The 24646-nt window shown below is 46.1% G+C and overlaps 1 protein-coding gene across 4 annotated transcripts in view; it reads left to right on the top strand.

Moving 5' to 3' along the window:
* The window catches only part of NSUN2 (NOP2/Sun RNA methyltransferase 2), a 122910-nt gene extending 99832 nt beyond the window's left edge, over positions 1 to 23078 (top strand). For all 4 annotated transcript variants that reach the window (XM_068127081.2, XM_068127082.2, XM_068127083.2 and 1 more), the window contains 5 exons: positions 17180 to 17273; positions 17395 to 17696; positions 21377 to 21469; positions 22011 to 22146; positions 22948 to 23078. In XM_068127081.2, the coding sequence (XP_067983182.2) occupies positions 17180 to 17273; positions 17395 to 17696; positions 21377 to 21469; positions 22011 to 22146; positions 22948 to 23037 (715 nt within the window). In that variant the 3' untranslated portion in view covers positions 23038 to 23078. The remainder of the gene's footprint in view (positions 1 to 17179; positions 17274 to 17394; positions 17697 to 21376; positions 21470 to 22010; positions 22147 to 22947) is intronic.
* Positions 23079 to 24646: the final 1568 nt, after the last annotated feature.

Genomic DNA, 24646 nt, shown 5'->3' on the forward strand with positions numbered 1-24646 from the left:
CTAATGTCTGCTGCTCTTCTTCTGCTCCAATCGGTTCTTCTGATCATGTGCTTGTCAAAGTGGACATCTCTCTGGCCATTCTCAGAGAGCCTCCTCAGCGTCGACGAGTCTGGCATTTCACTCAGGCCGACTGGGACGGTCTTCAAGCAGCCATCAATCGTCTGGATTGGTCTCCCATCTCCACTGCCTCTGACATCAATTCTTCCTGGGAATTCTACCAAAGCAAACTGCTCTCTCTCATGCACAGATTTATCCCATCTCGTCTTCAGTTGTCTTAACCTTCCTCCCGTCCATGGTACACTGAATCTTGTGGTGAGGCAGTTGCCCTGAAACAACTTGCCTTTGCCTCTTGGAAGGCAAATCCAACTGAAGGCAATCTCAGTTCCTTCCACCAAGCTCGGAACAAGTGTGTGTCTACCCTCAGGAGTGCCAGGAAGCACTATCTCTCCACACTCAAGAATGAACTCTCAAACCTGTCTCCTTCCTCCAAATCCTGGTGGCGTCGGGTCAAATCCGTTTCTGGTGTTTGTTCCCCCTCCATCCTCTCCCTTACCTCAAATGGCCACACAGTTGACATCGCACGTGACAAAGCCGAATGCCTCAACTCTGTGTTTGCCTCAAAATCTTGTGTCCCAAACCCATCTCTCTCTCTGTTCCCACCCTTCCCAGTCGAACCCAACTGCTCCTGGACTCTGTGTCCTTCTCTCCTGACAAGGAAGGTGGAGGAGTTTTTGTCTAACCTCGACTCTGATTCTGCAACTGGACCAGACGGCATCAGCCCACGGGTCCTAAAATCCTGCTCTGCTGCTCTATCTCACCCTCTCTCTGTCCTTTTCACCCTCTCTTTTGCTCAAGGTCATCTGCCAGCATCCTGGAAATCTGCAAACATTACAGCAATCGAGGCCGGCCGATAGGCACAGTGTGACCAGAAGGGACGAGGTTCTCCTGACCACGTGGCCCTCGACTTGGTGGGGTTTGTCCGCACAATGTGGCGTCATCTTTGACCAAACCCCCTCCTTCGACAAATACACTAAACAGATCACAAAGACAGCCCTCTTTCACCTGAAAAACATCGCCCGTCTCCGCTCATCCCTCTCCTCCACGGCTGCAGAAACCCTCATCCACGCCTTCATCACCTCCCGTCTGGACTACTGCAATAGCCTCCTCTATGGTTCACCCTCAACAATCACCAATAAACTCCAATACATTCAGAACTCCGCTGCCCGTCTACTCACCCATTCCCGGACCCGTGACCACATCACCCCCGTCCTTTACAAGCTTCACTGGCTCCCCATCTCCCAGAGAATCCAGTACAAAATCCTCCTCTTGACCTACAAAGCCCTCCATAACCTGGCCCCATCCTACCTGGCTGACCTCCTCTCCAGACACACTCCCACCCACAATCTCTGCTCTGCTGGTACCAACCTCCTGACCCCCCCCCATCCGGACCAAATTCAGATCCTGGGGGGACAGGGCCTTCTCCATCGCTGCTCCCACCCTCTGGAACTCACTACCTCACACCATCAGAGACTCCTCCTCACTCACCACATTCAAAACATCACTCAAGACCCACCTGTTCAGCACTGCATTCAACATTCAACCCACAGCATTTAACCCCTGACTATCACTTCTCCTTCTCCCTCCTTTTGCTTTAAATATTTCCCTATTGATTCTTGTCTTTTTGCAATTGTTGTTTTCATGTTTTGTTATGCATTATGTTTTGCACTCTGTCAAAGCGCCTTTGGGCTCCATGAAAAGCGCTATACAAAATAAATGAATTATTATTATTATTATTATAATGTGGGCGCTTCAGGATGAACTTTAGCCGGGGAGCGTTTGGGCGCCCCGGTCTGATACTGCCGCCCACGCGCAGAACAACTTGTGAGTGCACTTGGGTCCCGGCGGTCCCACTGGCCTAGCGCTACCATGTTTAGACAGCGAAATCCGTCCCCGGGCACCGGCGCCTACTCCCGAAAGTTGAGAGAATAGTGTCAGGCACGGTAGGACACCCGCGGAGCCCCCGGCGGACCAGGGACGCGCGAGCCTATGCTGCAGCGTGCTACGGCGGAATCAACGGCTTCAGCCACGGCCGGGCCGATACTCGGCCCGGTCGCACCGGAATTGAACTGGTTCGACACCCGCGCTAGAGAGGTCGCGGGCGACTGAGATGCATTAACAAATTAATTAATTAATTTGAGACGTCCAATTTCTAGTGTTTGGAAATTTGGAAGAGCTTGACCCTAGCCTTTCCCTTGCGAGGGCAAGGAGGAACTTAACACTTGACACTTAAGCTTAGTTTGAAGTACACCCTGACCAGCGCTCACGGTGGGACGGCAAGGCAACCAGAAGGGACGAGGTTCTCCTGACCACGTGGCCCTCGATCTGGGAAGCGAGAGGCGTTCCATTAGTGGACGCGCCCCTCATGCCCGACTTTTGGGCGGCCCCGGCAGGCCGTTTGTTTTGACGTTCCGTGACAGGCCCCGCACCCCCACCTCCGGGCCGACCGGGCGACCGGAATGAATCCCGGTGCATCCCGGAAGCAAAAATTAAACATTAAGAGATGGAAGCTTGTGGAGGGCGCGGGAAGCTTGTGGAGGGCGCGGGAAGCTTGTGGAGGGCGCGGGAAGCTTGTGGAGGGCGTGGGAAGCTTGTGGAGGGCGCGGGAAGCTTGTGGAGGGCGCGGGAAGCTTGTGGAGGGCGCGGGAAGCTTGTGGAGGGCGCGGGACGCTTGTGGAGCGCGTGGGACGCTTGTGGAGCGCGCGGGACGCTTGTGGAGGGTGCGGGGCATGGGGTGGAAGGACATGAAAGCTGAGGGCTTCATGGCCGGTTCTGTTTGCCTGACTGGGCCACATGCTTTTAAGGGGTGGTGCTTTTATGTTTACTTGTACTTGTGGGTTACTTGGTGCGTAACCTGCTTCCTTCAGCATGTCCCAACCCGTTTTGTTTTTTTCTCCTTCATTGTACTTAACTTGATCTTGGCTTTCAAAACATATTGAATGCATTGTGTCATTTTTCTCTAGAAGGTTAAAAATGCCAACTTCATTTGGGTGACAGTTGGATGCCAACTTCATTTGGGTCACTTCATCCCGCATGGACCTCTGGTAAGCTAGTTATTTGACCGATCAAGTAACTGTGGCTGCGGTTCTGTCTGAGGATGAACTGCTGAAATCTATCTATCTGGGTTCTTCCCAACATCTTGTTCCTTTCACATTTCTTTGTACTTTTTCATATTTCGCTTTATTCATTCTAATACTGGCTTCTTCTTCATTTCTCTCTATTTTTTGTCTTAGGAGAAGTCTCTCGTCTTAGGAGACATCTTAGGAGAAGTGTATTCTTGCATAATTTTTTCTGGAAGGTTTACTTAGCTGTGCCTGGATGTTTTTTAGGGATGGGGAGTAGCAGCTGAAACCTGAATACTATCCAGGTTTTTTTTTGGGGTTTTTTTTTGTATACTGAATCGAGGCTCGTGAAAGAGCTAACATTTATTTCACAAACAAATCAACCAGACAAACAAAATATATAAAAAGAGGGAGCGGAAGACAAGATGGGGAGAGAAGGGGAAGCACACAAACATAACATTTGAGAGCAGGGAGATGTGTGGGAGGGAGAGGGCTTGGGGGAGGAGGCGTGGGAAGGGGGGTGGGGGGGGGGGGGATGAGAAGTATAAAACACAAGGACACCAAGGACTTCCAGGACAGAAGTTGGTATTTCAAAAAAGTGGATTTGGGGTGAAATTAGCGGGGGTAGAAAAGATCAAGGTTTTGGATGGGGGAAGATAAGAGATGGTGGTGAACAGCTGTTTTAAAGTTCACGAGCCTCGATTCAGTATACAAAAAAAACAAAAAAAACACCTGGAGGGTGGAGTGGGATGGAAGAGAGTGAGGGAGTTTGTTCCAGAGGCGGGAGAAAAGAGGAATGAAGGAGTGAAGGTGAGCAGAGAGTCTTGATTTTGGCAGTTTAACTATAAGAGGGTTGCAGGCAGATCTTGTGCGACCTGTAGGAATATTTGGGGGACAGAGCCCAGAGAGAGCTGGGGGGGGGGGGGGGGGGGAGGGCAAGGCTAGAGAGGAGTCGGTAGAAGACGGAAAGACCACAACCTGCCTGCGGTGAGTGAGTGAAAGGCCCTTGGAGTTAGCTTCATCGCGGGAGATTCCAATGATTCTGAACGCTTTGGTTTCAACAGCGTGAAGACGAGCCAGGTGTGAGGCAGGAGCACCAGCCCAGAGGGGAGAGCAGTATTCCATTGAGCTGCGGATGAAAGCCTTGTATGTGGTGAGGAGCTCAGGTGTGCCCAGGAAGGACTTCGCACGACGGAGGATGCCCAGTCGGCGACTGGCTTTGGAGGCCAGATTTGAAATGTGGTTTTCCCAGGAAAGATCATGGCAGATAGAGAGACCCAAAAGCTTGAGTGACAGAACTTCTTGGAGAGGATTATTCAGAAAGTGGATGGGAGGGTTGTCCAGTCGGTCTTTTCGGAGAGACATCGTAAGAGTGTGAGGTTTGTCAGGATTGAAAGACATGTTCCACTTGTTTGCCCAGTCTGTGATTTTGTCCAGGTCTGCAGAGAGTGAGGAGGCTGCAGACTGCCGATCTGAGGGATGAGGAATGGAGCGACAGAGAGTAGAGTCAGCAGCAAAGAGATAGAGAGGATTTTCAAGAGAGTCAGAGAGATCATTGATGAAGACCAGAAAAAGCACAGGGCCCAGAACACTGCCTTGGGGAACTCCAGCTTGAACAGGAAGAGGAGATGAGAGAAACCCATTCAGGGCCACACGTTGACTACGACTAGAGAGGAAGTCCGCCAGTCACGCGTGGAGATTTCCATGGATACCAAAGGCGGAGAGTTTGGTGAGCAGAGCGGGGGCCAGACCGTATCGAAGGCACGTGATATGTCAAGGGAGACAGCTCTAATTTCCTGTTTGGCATTGAGGACCTCCATCCATTGTTGAGAAAGCAGAAGCAGCATGTCCAGAGTAGAGTGACCAGGTCTGAAACCAAATTGATGATCAGAGATCAAGCCATTGGAGAAGAGGAAAGATTTCATATCTGAAGCAATGATGGATTCCATGACTTTGCTGATAATTGGGAGAAGGCTGATTGGTCTGTAGTTGCTAGGATATGTTTTTGCACCTTTTTTGTGCAAAGCGGTGATGTCGGCTGATTTCCAAGCAGATGGCAGATGACCTTGAGCAAAAGAGAGGGTGAAGAGAACAGAGAGAGGGAGTGAAAGAGCGGAAGAACAGGATTTTAGGACCCGTGGGCTGATGCCGTCAGGTCCAGTTGCAGAATCAGAGTCGAGGGTTGACAGAAACTTTTCCACCTTGTCAGGAGGAAAGGACACAGAGCCCAGGAGCAGCTGGGTGTGACTGGGTACGGTGGGTACAGAGGGTACAGAGAGGGATGGGTTTGGGACACAAGATTTAGAGGCAAACACAGTGTTGAGGCATTCAGCTTTTTCATGTGCGGAGTCAGCCGTGTAGCTGTTTGAGGTGAGGGAGGGGATGGAGGGGGAACAAACACCAGAAACAGATTTGACCAGATGCCACCAGGATTTGGAAGAGGGAGACAGATAAGAGAGTTCGGTCTTGAGAACGGAGAGATATTGTTTCCTGGCTCTCCTGAGGGTGGACACACACTTGTTTCGGGCTTTGTGAAAGGAAATGAGATTTCCTTCCGTTGGATTTGCTTTCCAGGAGACGAAAGCAAGTTGTTTCTGGGCAACTGCTTCACCACAAGATTCCGTGTACCATGGACGGGAGGAAGGGTATGACAACTGAAGACGAGATGGGATAAATCTGTGCATGAGAGAGAGCAATTTACTTTGGAAGAAATCCCAGGATGAGTTGATGTCAGAGGCGGTGGAGATGGGAGACCAGTACAGATGATTGATGGCTGCTTGAAGACCGTGCCAGTTGGCCTGAGTGAAATGCCAGACTCGTCGACGCTGAGGAGGCTCTCTGAGAATGGTCAGAGAGATGTCCACTTTAACAAGCACATGATCAGATGAGCCGATTGGAGCAGAAGAAGATCAGCAGACATTTTCAGGGAAGTTAGTCATAACCAAGTTCAGAAGAGAAGATGCTCCGTTGACTGAGATCCGGGTCGGGAAATTGACAGATTGTGTCAGTCCCAGTGAGTCGCAGAAGTCCTTTGCTGAAGAGCCATGGCTGGTGAGAGAGGTACCCACACCCAGCCAACTGGCATGGTGACAATTGAAATCACCACATATGAGGAAGAGAGAGTTGGGAAGGGTAGATAGAAGTTGGTCCATATTATCAGACAGCGAGATGTAGATGGAGTCATCACTGTTTGGTGGACGGTACAACACACATATGAACAAAAGGTGGGAGCGAAGGGGAAGCCGTAGCCAAAGGTATTCCTGGGGGTGAGGTGGAGAGAGGGCAGTGCAGGGCGAGTGAGGAAGAGAGTTTTTTTTATGAAGATAGCAACCCCACCTCCAGGACGAGGCTTAGGTCTATCATACCGGAGGAGGGAGTAACCTGGGAGAGATACCAAGGCATCAGAGACATCATGAAGGAGGAAAGTTTCTGTTAAGCAGATCACATCTGGTTTGTCAGAAGCAACCTGTATGGAGAGATCAGTCAAGTTTGAGCGAAGGCCCCGGATGTTTGAGGTCCATACCGTTAATGAAGAGGAAGGGGGAGCATCGGATACAGAACAGGGGGGGGGGGGGGGGAGGGGTAGGGTGAGATGTGGAAGAGGAGGAGGAGGTAGGGAGAGCTGTTGAAGGTGTGTCAGAGATTTCAGAATAGCTTGGAGAAAGGGAAGAATGGGGCGGACATAAGGTTTGATGGTGATTGGGTGAGGCACAGTGAGGTGTTATTTGAGGAGGGGGAAGAGCGAAGCAGAAGGTTGGGGGAGATGAAGGTGAAAGTTGGAAGGGGGAAGAAGCGGGGAGGAGGGGTGAGAGGGGAGTCTCGGAGTCTCGAAGCGAGGGAGAGTCTCGGAGGGGAGGGTGTGGGGGGAGTTTAGGAGGGAAGGGGCAAGGGGGGAAGATTTGAAAGGGATGGGTGATGGGGAAGATTTGGAGGGGAGGGGCAAGGGGGAATATTTGAAAGGGATGGGTGATGGGGAAGATTTGGAGGGGAGGGGCAAGGGGGAATATTTGAAAGAGATGGGTGATGGGGAAGATTTTGAGGGGAGGGGCAAGGGGGTAGATTTGGAGGGGAGGGGTGATGGGGAAGTTTTGGAGGGGGAGGGGTGATGGGGAAGTTTAGGAGGGAAGGGGTGATGGGGAAGTTTAGGAGGGAAGGGGTGATGGGGAAGTTTTGGAGGGAAGGGGTGATGGGGAAGATTTGGAGGGGAGGGGCAAGGGGGAAGATTTGGAGGGGAGGGGGAAGATTTGAAGGGGATGGGTGATGGTGATGATTTGGAGGGGAGGGGTGATGGGGAGGTTTTGGAGGGAAGGGGTGATGGGGAAGATTTGGAGGGGAGGGGCAAGGGGGAAGATTTGAAAGGGATGGGTGATGGGGAAGATTTGGAGGAGAGGGGCAAGGGGGAATATTTGAAAGAGATGGGTGATGGGGAAGATTTGGAGGGGAGGGGCAAGGGGGTAGATTTGGAGGGGAGGGGTGAGATTGGATTTTGAAAAGTGTACGATTAATGGGAAACGAAAATTTATTGCAAAATGAGTTTCTTGAGACCTTCGAGTCAAAAATACGTTTGAGGACGCTGAAGTAGGGGTGGAGTGCAGGAGAGTTTCGAGAATGTAGAAAAAAGGAACTGTAAGAGATGGAATTTTTTTTTGGAATGAATGGATTTGGTGAGCAAGTCGAAAGCATCCTTTTATAGAAGAAGAAGAAAATGGTGTTATAATATACGACAGAATACAGTTCTTCAGGGGAAAGTTTAAACATTTTAAACAACGTGATCACGAACAACGTGGTCGAAGAACGAACGAACAAATAAGAACAACGAATAAACGAATAAGAGCAGAGAAGGATTTTTTTTTTTTTTTGAGTTGCGATTTTAAACCAGGAAGTATGGGGTGAAAGACTGGGACAAAAAACAGAGAACGAAAGTAATTGCAGCGCAATCGACGAACCGCTGAGAGAAAAACAAAGCCTCAAGGTCGGACACGGAAGCCTACTAGGCCTCAGAATACGCGACACGAATTAACAGACGATTTTGTATACAGGTATGAAAAATTAACACCGAGAATCTTACTAAGGACACACTATAAGTACACTATAGATACAGTTTCGATAAAAACACAATTGTGAAAAAATTACTTAACTTCGAAAGCATGAGCGCATGGACAGCTTCGAAAGAGCGTGACCTCCAATCTTGCGCATGCACAGATATCAAACACAGGTTCCTCCTGATGACTCTGTCTTTGCTCTTTACTTATTCTAGTTCCTTCTGATGACTCCAATGCAGCATTTGGTTTTCCTTTTCATTTTAAAAGGAAGAATAATATGCTTTGCAAATTGAGCAAAATGTCTCTCTGCTTAAGGATTTTCAGGTACTTACTGTTTGAGTGTGCCCCTGCCATCATTCTCGATACCTGTTGAGAAGGATATTTGAGCCTTTTACGGATCACACACGTCACATCATGTATGCCAATGAGGCTTTTTTTTTCTTCTTTTTTTTCTTTTTTTTTTGACGCTTCTTCTTCGTTCATAGCTGCAGCTGCAGAAATTCCACAGTATGCAGCTAGGTTTGAAACAGATTGTCCCATTACTGATGTCAGGTCCACTTCACAAAATGGAAGTGAATTGCTGGCAACATTCATCTCCTGTGCAGTTATCAGGATGCACTGAGGATTTCACAACCTTTGTTGTGCGTAATCATCACCGTATTTCCAGCTGTATTACTGGACCCTGTATTGTTATTGCGGACCTGTGAGACATAGTGTTTTTTGAGCGTCCAGTCAGACGTGTTTGGAGATCTTTGATTGGAGTGCCTTCCTTGTGGTTTAAACTTCTGCTGCATCGTTTGCTACTTGCCGGACATAAAGCTGTCACACGCAATGGATGAGGCACACCACCATTCGTATCGTTTCTCCCCAAGGAGCATCAAATTATCAGCAGGGATGCATTGCTGATATATACCTTTGATGTTTGCTCCGAGCTCTGTGCATTGCATGCTTCTGTTCAAACGTCCAGGTTTCTTCGAAATAGTATGCTGTTTGAGCGATGCTTTGTTTTATTAAAACTTTTGAGTTTTGTGTATTTATGACAATGCCCTGATAAAAGTTCAGTAGAATGAGGATGTACGTCAAGCTGGAGGCTCTTTAAAGGTCATCTCGGGGACATAACTGGTGGTACAACACAGGATTAATGGGGAACGCTGCCCTTTGAGCTGGATGTTTCCAATTATGTGCTGCAGTTTTATATGTGCTGTGCTGCAATATATATATATATATAAGTATCCTGACATAATATATATATATATATATATATATATTTTGGTGGGGGCATAAAATACTTTGTTACACCCACTAATAAATGTGGTGCATACACCCATGATAGAGGCTAACCCCCGCTCCAGCAGGGAAAATGGCCTTAAAATGCCTGTTGTGTTGTGCACCCATGATAGAGTGATTAAAAACAAAACAAAATAAATCCAAGTGTTGTGGATATGAGGAATGTGTTTTTTAAATTGTTTTATTGTGGACCCTCCTTCCTCCAGTTGTTGTGTATAAAGGTCAAAGGGCGTCCCGTAGTTAGGTCATATACAATCACGTTTAGCCAATCATAGATTCCCTGCTTGTTGGTAGTTATTTCCTTATTCTGTGTATTAGGTTAAGGCTGTGTCTTCCATTAATTGACACTCCATTGCACCGAATTCAAATAGATAGATCCCCTTTCATTCCCAAAGCCCCATTCCCAAAGCCTCTATTGCCAACTGCATTCGCCGCCATTGCCCATGTGCTCCAACTCGGAGAAGAAAGGCGTGTCTCCACCTCATAATAGAGGGGAGGAGTGAGCCAGCCCCGAACAACCAACCAAGCACGAGGGGTTTGCCTTGAGAGGGCGGAGGAAGAGCGATCGGGAAGGAGTCGAAGGTGGTTGCGTTTGAGAGATGAGTCCTGAGAAAGCGCACGACGTCCCCACGGCAGCACGGGGAGCGAACCATTGAGTTCTAAGAGTTGCGCCAGGGACGGCAGATGAGTAAGGGATCCCCACGTTGAGTCCCCAGAGAGTCCACCACCACCAGCTTGGAGACCACGCAGTTTCGACCCGCTGCGACGCGGGAGCCAGATTGCGGTGGCATCGGAGGCCGTCGAGGTCCAGCCCGACGTCCCGTGCGGGATCAAGCCCGAACCATCTGCCCCAGCTGAACCTTCCCATTCCTCCTTCCAGTCATTCCTACCTGCAAATTCCCCATTCGTGTGAGTCCGTCTTTGTTTGTTCTGTCCTGGGTATTAATTAAGACTGTAATAGATAAGCTAGAATTTTCACTGTGTCCTTCTGGTCCATCCCTCTTTCTGCTTTATTTTATTATCCTTCCTTCTCCTTTGTTTCTTTTGATTGTAAATAGTAAATAAATCATATTCGTATTTCAAACCTTTTTGCCTTCGTCTTCCTCTTCTTCACATCCGTCGTCTTTGTCTTTTCCCTCATTGAATATCGGTGGCACGATTTGGCCAACGTTCAGAATCGGGTTAGTCATTGTTAACGGTTCGTGCTGCGGTTGCTAAACACCGCTCGGCAATCAAGTAACATCTTATCCGCTGTACGAACGGGGCTGTGCACCGGCCTTTCCGGAGGCCGCGGTGCAGCTTCAGGGACCACGTCGGTCAGCAATAATCGAGGGGACTAATCCCCCCTCAAAGGGGAACCATAGGCTGACGTTGGGTTCCGTAACAATATATATATATATATATATATTTTGGTGGGGGCATAAAATACTTCGTTACACCCACGAAAAAATGTGGTGCATACACCCATGATAGAGGCTAACCCCCGCTCCAGCAGGGAAAATGGCCTTAAAATGCCTGTTGTGTTGTGTCCACCCATGATAGTGATTAAAAACAAAACAAAATAAATCCAACTTGTTTTTTTCAAAACTTTCAAATACGATTATTTAAATAAATAAAAAAAAATCAAAGAGATTTTATTTTTGCCTAAACTACTCTCCAGCACTCACTGAAGAAGCTGTGAAAGTTTGACGAAGATCCATTCAGTCATCTCTTGGAAAAATTGTGACAGACACACATAGACAAGTGTCTCTCTTTTCGTATAGATTGAAGAGGTATCTTCATTCCCTTCACAATGGCCTAATTTACAAATCTAATAATTACGAGTGTTAAAAAAGAGACTCAGAGACTTGGCTATTAAGTTGCGTTAAAACTGCTGTGTGAATGTAAAATTAGCAATTTATTTGCTGCTTCCTCGTTAACTTTATTTTATTTTCTGCAGTGAGTAGCGTTGCTGAGTAATTGCTTGGTTTTGTTGTTTGGTTGTGCTTGTCATCTTTTACTTGTTATAATGTTTGTGTTGTACTCAAGCATTGAAGTGGAATTGAAACCTATTCTGGAAGGATGAATTCCCTTGGTCTACATGTGCTTTGACTTGTATTTGTTTTTGTTGGGAGCAGGAAATTTTGTTCTCTTTATTTTATAACATATTAGTGAGGTACCCATGCTGAGCACGGGTGGGAAGCCATAAGCAAACAAACATGGCGGAAACGGCAAATGATAAACCATGAACCAATAAATTTCACATTCCTGTGTCACCTTCAGTTGAACGTCAGGTGTGGACAGCAGGTTCATGAATGATTTGGGCAAAAATCCAGATGTGTAAAGCTGATAGACATTCCGAAGACTCGAAGCTGTCATCTTTGCCAAAGGTGCTTCTATGTAGTATAGATGCATGGATTTAAATACTTAAATGTAAATCAAATATTTCTGCAGTTCATTTTTTATTTCAGTAAAAAAAAATCCACTTTGACAATATGGGGTATTATGTGCAGATCAGTGACAAACAAAAATCTCAATTTAATCTATTTTAAATTCAGGCTGTAGCACAACAAAATGTGAAAAAAGTCAATTGGTTCGAATACTTTCTGAAGGCATTGTACCAAGGGAGGTGCAAAGTGCCCCTCCCTTATATATGGGATGGTTTCTCTGTTTGCAACTTTAACATGGGGACTGAAAATTCGTTTCTCTGCTTCGACTGGACGAAATCGGCTTCAAATTTCAGAAGTAAATGCTTTGTACATTGCGGTAATTTGTTCCAAATGTCAGCTGTTTCCGTATTCTTGAGTTTTATTAAGAAAACCCTCGGATTCACGTTGGTGTCCGTCTGTCCATCCGCCCAAAATGTGTTGGCGCTCACATCTCAAAGGCTATACATTGAAACTAGCTGAAACCTGGAATAAACACCGGCCAATACGTCCAATTCATGGCTTTCAAAACAAAAATATATATATACGGAGGGGGATGGTTTGACCCTCTTCTCCAAAACTACATACACAAATTTGATGAACCTTGGCCACAACCTTCATATCTGATACCTAATGAAGGTTTATTGACTGCATCAAAATCTGTGCTCATTAAGGGTATCTACAGGGGGGTTTGACCTCCCAAAATTGGTATTTGCTCTCTTCACCAAAACTACACACACAATGTTGATGAAATGTGCCCACAACCTTCATTACCTCCTGCAATGTACCAAAGTTTGTTCACGGCATTAAAAATATCAGGATTTGAGGGGGTCTGTGGTGGGTTTGAATGACTGTTGCTCCTGATCCAGGTGAGCTTCAGGACCTGCAGTCCTATTTTTGCTTGTCTGATAGGGGTGATCCCCAAAAAGTTGGACATAGAAAAATGTTGACTCCAGTAGTAATTCCTGGGGGAAATGCAATTTTTTTTTTTTTTTTTTAAAGGCCATTGAAACCCCACTTTTTATGGCCATGTGGCTAACTATATAAAAGAAGGGACATCCCATAGCTTGTATAAAATGCCAAACAATAGAAAAGAAGGGACATTCAAAAAATCTCGTGTGCATGCTGGACTACCCTGTGTTCTGAGGAACCAGGTAATGCTCTAGAAAAGTTCACATAAAGGGGTGCCAATTTGATTCATACAGCTGCATAATGAAGTAAATGTATTTTAACCAGCTGCATGGAGGGTGCCCCTTTATGTGGAGATTTTCTGAATGTCCCTTCTTTTCTATTGTTTGGCATTTTATACAAGCTATGGAATGTTCCTTCTTTTCTATATTTCGGCACATGGCACATACCATGTAAAGGGGCCTTTTATATGCCCCTGGTATTTTCCCCAAGAATATAGGTAGACAACAACAACAACAGGCATTTTAAGGCCATTTTCCCTGCAAGAGCGGGGGTTAGCCTTGCGGTCCCCATGACAATCTTCTCCATTTTGCCCTATTTTCTGCATCTCCCCTTGTTAACCCCCTTGCCCACATTTCTTCTTCCACCATCTTTAGCCAAGTCTTTCTCGGTCTTCCCCGTCCTCTACTTCCTTCTTCATTAATTTCCATCACTCTTCTCAACCAGTCACTTTCATCCTTCCTCAACACATGACCAAACCATCTCAACCTGTTTCTTTTACAGCATCCATCACAGGCTCTATTCCCATCATCTTTCGCAATTCATCATTTGGCTTACTCTCTCTCAACGATACTCCACACATCCACCGAACCATTCGCATTTCCACCCTTTCCAACTTTCGTTGCTGCTCTATGTTCATTACCCATGTCTCGCTCCCATAAATCATAACACTTCTCACACTTGCAGCATACACCTTTCCCTTCAGCTTCAACGACACTCCCCTCCTCGTCAGCACGCCACTCAGTTCCCGAAACTTCTTCCATGCACATCTCACTCGAGCAACCGTTGCCGAGTCTGATCCACCTTCTCCATTTAGCATGTCTCCTAGGTAACAAAATGTTTTCACACCTTCCAGCTTCACGCTGTCTCCAAGATCCAACTCAACATTTCCTCCATCTGCAGCTCCATCTGTGCACACCTTACAGTTGAATGTAGCTGCCACACTGGTTAATGACCCTCTCAAACCACGACATTTTTGATGAACCCACTCAGCGCACATTGTACATTGAATGGAATTCACTCCGACACCCTTCCTGCACACAGCACACGGCCACTTCCCAGTTCTTTCCACCTCACCACATGCTTTACCACTTGCCATCACCTTCGTTTTTCCGATATTCACCTTCAGACCTTTTGTCTCCATACATTCCTTCCACTTGATCATCTTCTCCTTCAGTCCATCCATACTTTCCGCAATCAACACCAGATCATCTGCATACAACAACTCCCACGGTAAACCCTCCTTTACGTTCCGAGCCAGCACCTCCATCACAGCTACAAATAGTGGTGGACTTAGTACCGACCCCTGATGCACTCCCACCTTCACCTCAAACTCGCCACTGTTCCCGTCCTTCGTCCTTACAGCTGTGTGCGCTCTTTTGTACATTGCCATCATGACTCTGATCACCCATTCCTCTACTCCTAACTTCCTCAATGCCCATGTTAGGACTTCACATGGAACCCTATCGAATGCTTCTCCAGATCAACAAACCCAAGGAACAACTTCTTCCTCCTCTCCATGTACTTCTCCTGCAACTGCCTCGCAATGAAAAGCGCATCTGTCGTTCCTCTTCCTGGCATAAATCCAAACTGCATTTCGTCAATCTTCACTTTCTTCCTTATCCTCCTCTCCAACACCCTTTCCAATACCTTCATTCCATGCTCCAATAACTTTATCGCTCGGTACGAGCCACACTCCAGAGGGTCATCTTTCCCCTTGTATAGAGGGACGAGGGTACTCAGTTCCCAATCCACTGGAATGCGGCCTTCTTTCACCACCAGATTGCAAATCTCTGTAATTCTCTTCACACCCCAATTTCCCGCTGCCTTCAACATATCTCCCACAACTCCTGTCGGCCCTCCCGCTTTTCTACTCTTCTTTGCTTTTATCGCTTCCTCAACTTCCTTCTCGGTTATCTTCTCTGCCGGTCCGAAAACTGGGTTACTCTCTATGTTGCCATCCCATTCATTCTCTGCATTCAACAGTATTTCCATATATCTCCAAGTATATCTCACATATATCCGTACAGTCACGTGAAAAAGTAAGTACACCCCATGTAAAGTTTTGACTTTTTCAACATATTTCAGCATACAGCTGTTTGATCTTCATTTCAACAATATTGACAGATAAAGTTGATATAATATAACAAATATCATGAAACATTTACATTTTGTAGTCCATTGTATAATTTAAATAAACATAAATGCAAATTTTGCATGTGAAAAAAGCAAGTACACTCTTGGCTCCAATAGGTGGTATTGCCCCCTTTGGCAGAAACAACCTCAAGTAGGCATTTCTTATAACTGTCTACCAGTCTCTGACATCGACTGGGAGAAGTTTTTGCCCACTCATCCATGCAGAATTCTTTCAACTGTGCGATGTTTGAGGGGTTTCTTGCATGCACAGCTCGTTTCAAATCCCCCCACAACATCTCGATGGGACTTCGATCCGGGCTTTGACTTGGCCATTCCACAACCCTCCATTTCTTTCTTTTCAGCCATTCCTTGGTGGATTTACTGGTATGTTTAGGGTCATTGTCATGTTGCAAGGTCCACCTTCGGTTGAGCTTCAACTTTCCAACAGATGGCCTCACATTTTCCTCAAGCACCCTCTGGTACAATGAAGAATTCATCGTGGATTCTATGATGGTGAGCTGCTCAGGCCCTGATGGAGCAAAGCTGTCCCAAACCATAATATTTCCACCACCATGCTTTACAGTTGTTATCAGGTTCTTGTGGTGAAATGCTGTCTTTGGTTTTCGCCAAACATGTCTTCTGGTACTGTGGCCAAATAGCTCTACCTTTGACTCATCTGTCCAGAGCCATTGTTCCAGAAGTGCTGGTCTTTGCCGAGGTGTTTATTGGCAAATTTTAGTCTTGCCCTGATGTTCTTTCTGGACAGCAAAGGTTTCCTCCTGGCACACCTCCCATGTCGATCAAATTTGTGCAGCCTCTTTCTAATGGTAGACTCGTGCACCTTGATATCAACAGTGGCAAGAGCTACCTGTAGGTCCCGTGATGACATTCTGGGGTTCTTGAGACTTATTTCAGCATCTTGCGGTGTGCTCTCGGGCTGAACTTGCTGGGGCGGCCTGGCCTGAACAAGTGGCAGTTGTTTGGAATCTTCTCCACTTGTAGATGATCTTCCGGACAGTCGAATGATTGATTTCAAATTGTTTGGAGATCTTTTTAAATCCCTTCCCAGACTCGTAGGCATCTATAACTTTCTTGCTGAAGGCCTCAGAAAGCTCTTTTGATCTGGGCATGGTGACGCCGCACACTTCAACAACAAAGAGCAAACCAAACGAAATGTCTGAGGTTTAAATAAGACAAGTTCCTCCAAGATCCTCTCTAACGATATTCTAATCATTTGCACCTGAGCTGGTGCACCTGATTCAAATTTTAGGTATTTTAAGTAGTGATAAATGTAGGGGTGTACTTACTTTTTCCACATGCGAAATTTGCATTTATGTTTATTTAAATTATACAATGGACTACAAAATGTAAATGTTTTATGATATTTGTTATATTATATCACCTTTATCTCTCAATAATGTTGAAATGAAGATCAGCTGTATGTTGAAATATGTTGAAAAAGTCAAAACTTTACATGGGGTGTACTTACTTTTTCACGTGACTGTATATATATATCTCCAAGTATATTCCATATATATCCATATATCTCACACATCGTATTTCCAAGAATATATGTCGACTTTATACAAATTACAGATGCCAAGGGCCATGTTTAATCTGCTTAAACGCAACAGGAGACTTCATTGTGAAGCCGATTTATATATTTATTTTACATGTTTATTTAAATTGTGATGTGTTTATTTTTGGCTGCTGCCCGCCTTCCTCTGTATTTTCTCGAAGCCCAGGAACCTAACTCCCTTGTTCCCATGGGAAATTGGTTTAGCTATCGCTGTTTCGAATATCGGGGCTTTTTCTAGGAACGTAACCCCCCGTGATATTTAAGTGTTTGCTGTGTACAAGTTCACTTTTGTAGTGTAGATTCGCATGTACTGTGCTATGCCATGACTCAATATGATATACATTGTGATCACATTGACGTGATTGTATGGTCATTACCGAGTACTCACTTTGTTTGATCTCTGGTTGTGCTGTTTGTTTGCAGCATCAGGATCTTGCCCCACCAACAAAACACAGGTGGCTTTTTTGTGGCAGTGCTTGAAAAGACGACCAACCTGCCTTGGAACAAGCAACCAAAGGTGAAAAAAGGTTGAAATATTGCATTGCCTTTTCATTGTTCTCCCCACCCCATCATTTGCTGTCATTGTTTAGCTTTGATTACATGTTCGGGCCACTTTTGTTTTATGGTTTCATTTCAAGCAATGGCATTCTGAAGGTGATGTGAGAAATGAGTCCAGTAGTACACCCACCTGTGACGAGGGTTCCAGCGCCACACCTGTCTTTGCCGAGGGTTCAAGCGCCATGCCCGCCTGCGCCGAGGGCTCAAGCATCGCGCCCGCCTGCGCCGAGGGCTCAAGCATCGCGCCCGCCTGCGCCGAGGGCTCAAGCATCGCGTCCGCCTGCGTCGAGGGCTCAAGCGCAGTGCCCCCTTGCGTCGAGGGCTCCAACACCACCCCTGCCGACTTTGAGGGACCAAGTGCTTTGAGGGATGGTATTTGTAGGTAAGCCTGCATATTGTGTACTTTTGATTCCGTTTTTATGTAACTCTCATTTGTGGTAATTTGTGTGTAATTTGTGTGTGATTAATCGTTTCTTTGTTCGCGCCTTGTGCGGCCTCCTCGTCTCGACTTGTGCCCCGCCCCCGATATCTCGTTTTTCTTTCACCTCTGCTCCTGCTTTCTCAAATCCACGTTCTCACATAGAGACTTTTCCCAGATTGTTTTTCATGGTTTTGTTTAAATATTTATTTAAATATATTTAAACCGCAGCCGTGATGCTCATGCCGCCCCCCCCCCCCCCGCCCCCAACCCCCCAGAATTTCCATGTTTTAAACGTTTCCCAGTGTTTACCCTGGATAAGAATAGGTACGCCGTATCCCTGCGTGTCGTAAGAGGCGACTAAGAGGGTTGGCGTCAGGAAGGGCATCCGGCCATAAAAACATTGCCTCAAAGAGAGAACCATGACAATTACAACTACATGTGGGCAGGGTACAGCCCGAAGTGGAGATCGGTTTCTGAGGTTTGGGACATGGAATGTAGGGACAATGACAGGGAGATCAGGAGAAGTGGTGGAAGTATTGGTCAGAAGAAGAGTGGACATATGTTGTGTGCAAGAGACGAGATGGAAGGGAAGTGGTGTGAGAATGGTGAAGGGTAGGCAGGGACAGAAATACAAGTTTGTGTGGCAAGGGTGCCCGGAGGGCGTGAATGGTGTTGGTGTCCTGTTTTTTGAGGAGTTTGTAGACAGTGTGGTGAGTGTGACTAGAGTGAGTGATAGGTTGATGATGGTGAAAATGATGATTGGAAAGCTCTTGGTGAACGTCATCTCGGGATATGCTCCGCAGGTTGGTCGAAGCGATGAAGAGAAGGACAAGTTCTGGTGTGCGATAGAGAAGCTGATGGAAAACGTGAAAGATGAGGAAGTTGTTGTGGTAGGAGGAGACCTAAATGGACATGTGGGAAGGAGTATGGATGGTTTTGACGGAGTTCATGGGGGTTACGGATATGGTGTGAGAAATGGAGAAGGTGAAAGGATCTTGGAGTTTGCTGATGGAGCTGATTTGTTGATTTGTAATACTCAGTTCCAGAAAGAGGATAATAAGCTTGTTACATACACGTCAGGTGGGTCGACGACAACCGTTGCCTACCTGATGGTGCGTAGGCGAGATAGGGGGCACCTCCGGGACACAAAGGTGATCCCGGGGGAGGAGGCTGTTTCACAGCACCACTTGGTTGTCTGCGACGTAAGGGTGAAAGGTGCGAGGAGAGCTCGACGGGTGCAGTACCAACCGAGAATGAAGGTGTGGAGGTTGAAAGAGGTGACAGTAAGGGAGGCATTAAAAAAGAGGCTGAGTAGGGTCGAGGATGATGTGGTTGAGCTTGAAAGTGGTTGGATGTCAATGAAAGCTAGTCTGTTGGGAGCCGTTGGTGAGGTATGTGGATGGACAAAAGGACCACCGAGGCACTCGGAAACATGGTGGTGGGATGATGAAGTTGGAAAGAGGATTGACGAGAAGAGGAAGAAGTTCAAGGAGTGGCAGGAGGCGAAGGGTACGGGAGCAGAAACAGCAGAGCATGAAAGTTATAAGGCAGCCAGGAAGGCTCCAAAGAAAGAGGTAGCAAAGGCACAGGAGGCATGTAGGAAAATCTTCGGAGAACGCTTGGATTCGGAAGAGGGTCAGAAAGCAGTATTCAGGATTGCAAAGCAGATAGCGAAAGAGAGGTGTGATGTGATGGGGGTGAGTTGCTTGAAGGATGAAGTGGGACAAATCGTTGTCGACCCAGATGGAATTAAAGGAAGATGGAAAAGATATATGGAAATGCTGTTGAATACAGAGAATGAATGGGATGGCGACATAGAGAGTAACCCAGTTTTAGGACCGGCAGAGAAGATAACTGAGAAGGAAGTTGAGGAAGCGATAAAAGCAATGAAGGGTAGAAAAGCGGGAGGGCCGACGGGAGTTGTGGGAGATATGTTGAAGGCAGCAGGAAGTTGGGGTGTGAAGAGAATGACAGAGATCTGTAATCTGGTGGTGAAAGAAGGCCGCATTCCAGTGGATTGGGAACTGAGTACCCTCGTCCCTCTATACAAGGGGAAAGGTGACCCTCTGGAGTGTGGCTCGTACCGAGCGATAAAGTTATTGGAGCATGGAATGAAGGTATTGGAAAGGGTGTTGGAGAGGAGGATAAGGAAGAAAGTGAAGATCGACGAAATGTAGTTTGGATTCATGCCAGGAAGAGGAACGACAGACGCGCTTTTCATTGTGAGGCAGTTGCAGGAGAAGTACATGGAGAAGAGGAAGAAGTTGTTTCTTGGGTTTGTTGATCTGGAGAAAGCATTCGATCGGGTTCCACGCAAAGTATTGACATGGGCATTGAGGAAGTTGGGAGTGGAGGAATGGTTGATCAGAGTAGTGATGGCAATGTACAAAAGAGCGCGCACAGCTGTAAGGACGAAGGACGGGAACAGTGGTGAGTTTGAGGTGAAGGTGGGAGTGCATCAGGGGTCGGTACTAAGTCCACTACTATTTGTAGCTGTGATGGAGGTGCTGGCTCAGAACGTATAGGAGGGTTTACCGTGGGAGTTGTTGTATGCAGATGATCTGGTGTTGATTGCGGAAAGTATGGATGGACTGAAGGAAAAGATGAACACGTGGAAGGAATGTATGGAGACAAAAGGTCTGAAGGCGAATATCGGAAAGACGAAGGTGATGGCAAGTGGTAAAGCATGTGGTGAGGTGGAAAGAACTGGGAAGTGGCCGTGTGCTGTGTGCAGGAAGGGTGTCGGAGTGAACTCCATTCAGTGTACAATGTGCGCTGAGTGGGTTCATCAAAAATGTAGTGGTCTGAGAGGGTCATTAACCAGTGTGGCAGCTACATTCAAATGTAAGGTGTGCACAGAGGGAGCTGCAGATGGAGGAAATGTTGAGTTGGATCTTGGAGACGGCGTGAAGCTGGAAGGTGTGAAAACATTTTGCTACCTCGGAGACATGCTAAATGGAGAAGGTGGATCAGACTCGGCAACGGTTGCTCGAGTGAGATGTGCATGGAAGAAGTTTCGGGAATTGAGTGGCGTGCTGATGATGAGGGGAGTGTCGTTGAAGCTGAAGGGAAAGGTGTATGCTGCATGTGTGAGAAGTGTTATGATTTATGGGAGCGAGACATGGGTAATGAACGTAGAGCAGCAACGAAGGTTGGAAAGGGTGGAAATGCGAATGGTTCGACGGATGTGCGGAGTATCGTTGAGAGAGAGGAAGACAAATGATGAATTGCGAAAGATGATGGGAATAGAGCCTGTGATTGATGCTGTGAAGAGGAACAGGTTGAGATGGTTTGGTCATGTGTTGAGGAAGGATGAAAGTGACTGGTTGAGAAGAGTGATGGAAATGAATGTAGAAGGAAGTAGAAGACGGGGAAGACCGAGAAAGACTTGGCTAAAGATGGTGGAAGAAGAAATGCGGGCAAGGGGGTTAACAAGGAGAGATGCAGAAAATAGGGCAAAATGGAGAAGATTGTCATGGGGACCGCAAGGCTAACCCCCGCTCTAGCAGGGAAAATGGCCTTTAAAATGCATGTTGTTGTTGTTGTTGTCTCATTTGTGGTACAGTTCCTTCCTGACCTCACCTATCTTGTTTGGCTTGACCATATTTTTACCTCTGGCTGACTGGATTGTTCTGCCCAAGGCCCCCTCCAAAGAAGAGAATGAAGCTGATGGGATTCAAAGAGGATCCATTTGTCTTTCTGAAAGAGGACGATACAGTTTTTTCTTCTTTTGAGTATGTACACATCTCTAACTTTTCTTTCCTTGGTATGCAACAGAATAACTTGTTCACTGCATGCTGTGCTTTTAATGAGGAAGGTTGTTTGCAACTTGCATAACATTGTGTTTATGCAGTTATTGGATTTTCTTGGTCAATGGAGGTGGGAAGATTAATCTGATTTAACAAGAGTGAAGTGCTCAACAACTGGGTTTAGAGGAGTTTTCATCACGAGTGATCACTATATATTACTCCTGCACTGACATTGAGCCCTCATTGCCCAATGGCTTTGTATTTAGAAGGCCTTTGGAAGGCCTTTATGCAGAGCGTTTTGCAAATTCTAGTGCAAAGTGTGATGTTTTATCTTGAGATGCATCCTTGCAAGTCATAGTGACTGTGTGCAATATTTTCAACTGTGTACAGCCATACAAGTCCACAGGGCAAGAGTGGACAGCTGTCATACTTGCTGCATGCAGTGGCAACGTCTCTCACCTCCCCCCTCACCTCTCCTTTCCTTCTCCCTCCTTCCCTTTGTCTTTTTATTGATGCTTGTGTGCAGGAAATTTTATGGATTGGATCCCAAATTTCCTCGGGAATGTGTCCTGATGCGCAAGCATATGGGAAAGAAACGCAATCTTTATATGGTCTCTCCCCAGTTGCGCCAGTTCTTGTTGTACAACAGCGAATTTATCAAGGTGGGTCTGTACGGTCAGGCTCTGCCACGAAGTGGGCGGACACTTGTCGTCATGCTGAGTTATTTTATTTGCTCATGATTTGCAGTCTTTCTGACAGCCTGTGACCTTGCTGACATGACCCCCTTGTACTTGGATGAGAAGGGCTTGACTGACAATTTTTGTAAAAGCCTTTCAAGCTGGCATTTCATTTATTTTATTTATTTATTTCTCCTTTCTAAATGTTTCCTCCCCCACATAGACATGATTGATGGAGCATCGTGCTTATTTTATGTTAGGCATTTAAAGCCCCTTCCACATTAACGCAAAGACATGCAGTTCAGATACTTTCCACAATTCCTTTGATTTGACCATTTGAAACCATATTATTGAGTAGCTGTATAATTTGTTGTTTCTATTTATTTATTTTGCAATGGGGAAAAAAAAGAAGTTTACAAAGCACAAAATGAGCAAACGGTGTTGCGTTTACAGAATGTGTTTATGATTGGACAGTGGATATGACACAGGCTGTTGTAAGCATGGCTGGGAAGGCAATGGCAAAACCACCCAGAAAACCCTTGCCAAGAAACTGCTTTGGCAGTGCTGAATCTGCCTTCGGGCAGAATACGAATTGGCATATGTGAGAAATGACTGTTAACCTGGAAAATACTGAGCCACTAACACCTTGTTTATTAAAGGAAACTAATGTGCATCAGGCCATTTAATTTAAGGACTAAATCTGTTCCCATTTGTCACTCTCTCTCAAGTTCTAACCTCATGGGTTTGGAAACCTCTCGCTGTCTTTGTGTTTTTGGTCCTGAACAGGTGATCAATACAGGAGTGCGGATGTGGTCATGCAATTCTGATATGGAGTCATCTGGCTGCATGTACCGCCTCAGCCAGGAGGTGAGGTAGACGCAAGCCCAGTGTTTTGTTGCCTTGTCCTCTACATTACTACTTTTGTAAGCTTTGTATAGTTCCTTGAAAGCAGATGTCTTCGATATTTATTCCCATTTGGTATCTTTCAGTTGATAAAAGGTTCATTTGGATGGAGCGATGTTTTTAGCTCACCTGTAACATAGTTCAGGTGAGGTATTAGCATCGCTCGGTGTCAGTCAGTCAGTCAGTCAGTCCATCTGTCAGGCTGTATGTAAACATTTGTGTCGTCTTCTCTGAAACTACACACACGATTTTGATGAAACTTGACCACAATCTTCATCACCCTTGATAGACTAAAGTTTGTTCACACCATTAAAAAAATCGGGGTCTAAGGGGGAAGTATAAGGGGAGGTCAAAGTGGGTCCAGGTTTGCCCCTTCAAAATAGGTATTTGTTTTCTACTCTGAAACTACACACATTATTTTGATGAACCTTCATCACCCATGATGCTAACACTAGTAGTCCTATTTTCACCAAACTTTGCAGAACTTTTGAGGGCTAAGGCCTCCTAATGCTTTGCAAATCCAATAAAACAAGCGTTACGCCTAGGTCCCCTGTCGGTGAGGTGATGAGAGTTGACAAAGTGGAAGACGCAAGGCGGCCATCTTGGATTTTGACTTGGCGACCTAATTTTCAATAGCGTTCTTCCTTATGCCTAGATACGCCCACACACCAGATTAGAAGTTGGTCCTTCGCTTATTTTTCAAGATATTCCGCTCACATGGTTCAGACGTACATGGCGGCGGCCATCTTGGATTTTGACGTGGCGACCCAATTTTCAATAGCGTTATTCCTTATGCGAAGATACACCCACACACCAGATGAGAAGTTGGTACATCGCTTATTTTTCAAGATATTCTGCTCACAACGGTCAGACATACATGGCGGTGGCCATCTTGGATTTTGACGTGGGTTGCACCCACACACCAAATTAGAATTCGGTCCTTCGCTCATGCACGCACGCACGGACAGACGGACAGACGGACGGACACACGGGCGGAGGGGAAAACCATAGTCCCCCTTTCGCTCCGCGGTGCGACGGGGGACAAAAAATTACAAATGAAATAGGTCAATTTGAAGATCAAAGGTCATTACAATTCCGGGATCGCTACTTTGCTCAAAAAGTATTCATCCCATTTAGATGGAACTTGGTAGGAATAATCTCTGCATGGTACTTTCACACTTTTGTTCAAACCAATGGCTAATTTACATATTTGGTGGGTCATCCACACCTACCAGTGAGTGGTTCCCTGGTTCTACCAGGTGAGCTCAGGGGTCATTGCCCCCACTTTTTTACTTGGCATTATTACTGCTGATGTTCAATCAAGAAAGCATGTTGTACTTCACAAACATGTTGTATGTTTTTCTGTGAATCTCAATTAGAATGTAAAATGAAGTGAAACTCATGAAAAATGAATCTTTTATGACACACTGTTTCTGTTGTTGTCGTGGCTGTGGTTGTTGTCTGTGTGCTTCTTCCATTGTTGTTTGTGTGCCATTCATATATGTGTACACACACACACACATACACATATACATATATACATATACATACAGTTGTGGGAGATATGTTGAAGGCAGCGGGA

The sequence above is a fragment of the Myxine glutinosa genome, chromosome 10 (genome assembly GCF_964187855.1).
Source record: "Myxine glutinosa chromosome 10, kmMyxGlut1.1, whole genome shotgun sequence".
Classification (NCBI taxonomy): domain Eukaryota; kingdom Metazoa; phylum Chordata; class Myxini; order Myxiniformes; family Myxinidae; genus Myxine; species Myxine glutinosa.